General features: G+C 38.3%; 1 protein-coding gene across 1 annotated transcript; it reads left to right on the top strand.

Annotated features, from left to right (window-relative positions):
• Positions 1–1,121: 1,121 nt before the first annotated feature.
• LOC131413983 (putative olfactory receptor 2B8) lies at positions 1,122–2,209 on the top strand. The gene has a single exon (XM_058555006.1). The coding sequence runs from the start codon at positions 1,145–1,147 to the stop codon at positions 2,117–2,119; it is 975 nt and encodes a 324-aa protein (XP_058410989.1). The 5' UTR covers positions 1,122–1,144; the 3' UTR covers positions 2,120–2,209.
• The last annotated feature ends 2,855 nt before the right edge of the window (positions 2,210–5,064 follow it).

Here is a 5,064-nt window from a genome sequence, read left to right on the forward strand (position 1 = left end):
AAATTAACCTAATGTAGATGGATGTTCTTAGATATTTATAATACCCAAATATTCTTTTCTTTATGCCTTTCCTGGTATCACTTTTAGTTTTTTCAATATTTCTCTTTGACCTGTCATTGCTTTGACAATGCATCTGCCTTTATCTCTATATATTTGTCTATTTAATTATTTTATCATAGGGAATGATGTAAAGTATTACTTTTTGTAAATAGATTACACAACTGGATAACTTTTAAAAATGTTTACCCTCATTAGAACGTTGATAGAAAATAATCCCACTTCTTTCAGGAATTCCACGCATTCTAGTTGTTGGTAATATGTGAAAATAAAATCAGCAGAAGGAAAAAGAAAGTGTCCACTGGATTTTGGAGTTCTGATTCCAACTGACTGCATCCAGTCAATGAATTTTCAGAGGTCTTGTAAAATTAGTATGGTAATTTTAGGCATTTTGAGGGCAAGAGTTAAACACTGTAACTGAATAGTGGTAATGAATGGTTTCTGACTGAGTATTTAATTGTTTCACCACCATAAAAAAGACCAAGGTAGTCTTCACAAATATAATGTATTAGGTGGAGTACAGAGGCAAAACTGCCAAAATATGTATAGTCAGCACTATAGTGATATTTTGAATGTAATTTAATCCTTTGAATAACTGCCTTCTAGATCATGAATTCCAATATCTGAACCGATTTTAGACATTATCTTGCATTATATTCTATTGCATGTGTGGTATGTACCATTGAGTTGTGTAGAATTTTGAAATACATATTTAAAATAACCTCTTTGCCTCTGTCTGCTTCTCTTTCTTATTCTTTCTGATTGCACTCCAGTATTTCCCTCATTCCCATTTTCTCTAATGTACATATAATCCTATAGTACTTTAAATCCTATGAAACACAATCTGAAACAGACCTTTCAAATCCATGAATGATGTGAACAAAATGTCCACTATTTGAGTTTTACATTGATATTACTTTTAGTGATAATGTGGAACTACATTGGTATAAGATATGTCCATCTCAATGAGTACATCATTTATGAAAAAAGTTGCGTATAAAAATCCAATGGCTGTGTCTTTTAACCTGATAGATTTGCCTCTTCCCTTCCTCTTTTCTTTTTGAAGACAGCTTCTAAAAATTTCTAAATGCTTGGCCTTGACAGGAACCATGTGCTAACAAGGATGGAACAGAAAAATAGAAGTTCTCTCACCGGGTTTATCCTACTGGGTTTCTCTGACAGGCCTCAACTGGAGCTAGTCCTCTTTGTGGTTCTTTTGGTCTTCTACATCTTCACTTTGCTGGGAAACACAGCCATCATTGCATTGTCCCACCTGGACCCACATCTTCACACTCCTATGTACTTTTTCCTCTCCAACCTCAGCTTTCTGGACCTGTGTTACACTACCAGCATTGTTCCCCAGCTAATGGTTAATCTCAGGGGAGCAGACAAATCAATCTCCTTTGGTGGTTGTGTAGTTCAGATGTACATCTCTCTAGGGCTGGGATGTACAGAATGTTTTCTCTTAGGAGTCATGGCATTTGACCGCTATGCAGCTGTCTGCAGGCCCCTCCACTACACAGTAATCATGCACGCCCGTCTCTGTGCCCTGATGGCTTCTGCTTCATGGTTCATCAGTTTTGCCAACTCCTTATTGCAGACAGTGCTCCTCTTCCTTTTACCACTTTGTGGGAGAAATAAATTAGACCACTTCTTTTGTGAGATTCCTGCATTGCTCAAGCTTGCCTGTGTTGACACCACTATGATTGAGTCTGAGATCTTCTTTGTCAGTGCCATGGATCTTCTTTTACCTGTTGCATTTATCATGTTCTCCTATGGTCGGATAGTCAGGGCCATTTTAAGAATAAAGTCTGCAGCAGGGCAGAGAAAAGCATTTGGGACATGTGGGTCCCACCTCACAGTGGTCACTCTGTTCTACGGCACAGCCATCTATGCGTATCTCCAGCCCAGCAACAACTACTCTCAGGATCAGGGCAAGTTCATATCTCTCTTCTACACCATCATTGCCCCCATGATCAACCCGCTCATATATACACTGCGGAACAAGGATGTTAAGGGAGCAATGAAGAAGATTCTTTGGAAGGATTATGACCTCAGATAACCGGGCTAGGAAAACACTTTAATGGGAGGACTTTGAGTACCAGAGCCCTTAAGATGTTTGTGTCCTCCAGGTGTCATCCAAAATTTCCCTGACAACTCTCAAAGGAGTTTTCTTACCTCAGTCTCCTATGAAATGAGTGTTCAAAATCAACGTTCATAGATTCATTCCAATCTCCAGAGATGCTGCTTCTAGTGTTTCAAGAACATCTGCCTTATATTTATTATTTTTAAAAGCTCTATCGAGTTTCTTATTTGCAACCCTGTTTGGGAACATTATTCCATTTCTACTTGGAAAAAGACATTTAAGTTCATACCATAAAGGCATAGCCAAATAAGAGATAAAACCACTGATACACTGTAAGAAATAATAACATGTTGGCATTTTCTAGCAATTGCTGGAGGGCTGTCACTTATCCTCGCTTTTAGATCATGGCTCTATTACAAAGTCCATAGGTTGACTATATAAGAGGTTTTTCATAGAGGTACTTGGGGAAATTGGAAAAAAACAAAGTTTAAGCTCAAAGATAAAGTTGCTAACATCAATCCTGATAAAGTCATTCCGAAGTTAGTCCAAACAGTAGCCTCATCAATGTGGCTGCCATATTATGTAGCATTCATTTCATAGAAGGCTATACACTAGATCACTGGGTGAAGGGTGGGATACGATGGTGCCAGTAACGATGGTAGCCCTTAGTTGGTACTGTATATGTATGATTTGGTACATAGTCATAGAAACATAGAAGTAAAGTATGAAAGTTGGTTACTTTAAATTTACAAGCCTTGTTTTCTTTTTAAAATCTGACTTTTGAAGATATTATCATATCTGAATAGTACATGACCCAAGTTCTATTTCATATTCTATGCATTTTACTTACAGTAATGAAGCAAAAATTTCAAAGGGTAAAATAGATTTAGATTTCCCTCTTCTTACCATTTTATAAAATTCTTTGATTTAGGCATTTATTGGTCAGGGCCTTTGTATCTCACATCTGGCAATATCACATATAATTTGATTTCAGTGACATATAAAAATATAAGAAGTGGTTCCTTACTCCTAGGTAATCTTAAGTTTTGTGGAAGCTTTCTCAGATTCATCTGGAGGAAATTTAAAAAATAATGTGCATATTAATTTTTAAAAATCTCTCTATGTGTAAACTTATGAACAGCCATCTCATGAAATAACTATCATTCAATTCTGAATCATGTAATAAGTATCAACATTCCAGAAAAATCGAATCTGAAATTCTAGCCCCGAGGTCCCCATCAAAGCTCAGTTTGCAGTGTAAATTTGTTGTGGGTTGTGAATCCTGGTGTTTGTACATATTTAAAGTCATGAACAGTGTATTTTTCCATGGAGGTTATAGCTTTGACATTGTTATCATCACAGAAATGTTTATGATTTTTAGTAGGTTTTTCCAACATGTAACACAGTTCAGCTAAATACGTGTGTCTGGCCACACACCCTGTTGGGTGAGCAGTGCAAGATGGGTTGTGGAGAGACCAAAGAAAGACCCGGAGACCTCGAATGAGACATATAGGTTTATTGGGAGTTACTTACAGGCAGGTTTAGTGGCGGCCGGCTGGACAGCAATGTGCACCCACAACCGCAGGTAGGGAGGGGCTTGTTTATATACACAGGGGACACAAAGGCTATATATTTGGCAAGAGGGGCTCTCCCAGGTACGACCAATGTTCCCAGGAAGGACAGTTCATGTGGAGGGCCTCTGTGTCCCTTTAAGACACAACATTCTTTAAATGAGATAAGGTAAGATCCGGGCTGTCCAGGCCCTGGATTGTTACAAATCCCAGCAGCTGTGCATCCTGCCCAGAACGGAGCCAGAAGGATACATGGTTGCAATGGGCTTGTGGGCTTTTGCTGAGCAAGCAAGGCCCAGGCCCTACAACATGTGTGTCTTGGGTGGAGACATATGCAAAAAATTATCAAATAGTCTCCTGTCCAGACAACTAACCTACATCCTCCTGGGCCTTGAACCCCCTCAGTTGGTCATGCTCATGGCATGAGATCTTGCAAGAGACACAGCTTGGTGAGGTGGAAATGACAGCTAGGATAAATTATACACATGGTCAAGATTCTAAACATATCCTTAATAGCATCCCAGTATTCACACTTGAAGTCAACACTTGGGAAACCGTATATTTTGACAGCATAGTAATGCTTAATGTATACCAGTATAACAACAGTTTGGGAATACTGTTTACCTCCAGTGGTGACAAGTTTCCCACTCTCCATTATTGCTCAACAGCACTTTGATAGGTATACCCCAATGGTCACTTTAAAATCCCTTAAATGAACTTTCTTTGGTACAGAACCTCAAGATCTCCTGAAGCCACTGATATAAGAAAATTTTTATACATTGAAGTATATAGGGAAGCCATTCTGGCTTGAACCTATCTGGCCTGAATTTTATTTAAACCAAAGAAGCCTGACTTTTGGCCTATCAAACATATATTGTACATCTGCTTTAATCATTACCTTAAAGTAAAAAATTGTACTCTTTTGAAGATAAGAATTAATGTCTCCCTTCTTATGATGCTGGTACTCTTTGAAGATGTCTCTCTTTCCATGACACCAGGTTCATGTTGACCTGCTGTGTAAGTGCTAATCTGTAACAAACAACTCCTTGAACTCTTGCAGGAATGTACCCGTGTCATGCTTGATGTATATATCTTTGTTTTGAAAAGATATATAACTGTGATAAAAATCACTGTTCTCCAGGCCCTTTCCTTCCCTTGTGAAGGCTGAGACTGCCAGGATATAGTCTTCAGTTTGGCTTGAATAAAACTCTTTTCTTTTGCAATAAAATGATTATCGGTTATTTGCATTGACACTACAGAGTCTATTGCTCTGACTGAGCGACTACTTCTCTGCTCTTAAGGACACGCAAAACGCTGCCACCAAGTAGATTTATTTCCTTTAAGTAAACA

Source organism: Diceros bicornis, chromosome 14, assembly GCF_020826845.1.
Source record: "Diceros bicornis minor isolate mBicDic1 chromosome 14, mDicBic1.mat.cur, whole genome shotgun sequence".
NCBI classification, from domain to species: domain Eukaryota; kingdom Metazoa; phylum Chordata; class Mammalia; order Perissodactyla; family Rhinocerotidae; genus Diceros; species Diceros bicornis.

Bases quoted from the DNA above. Each gene is read 5' to 3' on its own strand.
- LOC131413983 (XM_058555006.1), top strand. From the start codon at position 1,145: ATGCTTGGCCTTGACAGGAACCATGTGCTAACAAGGATGGAACAGAAA.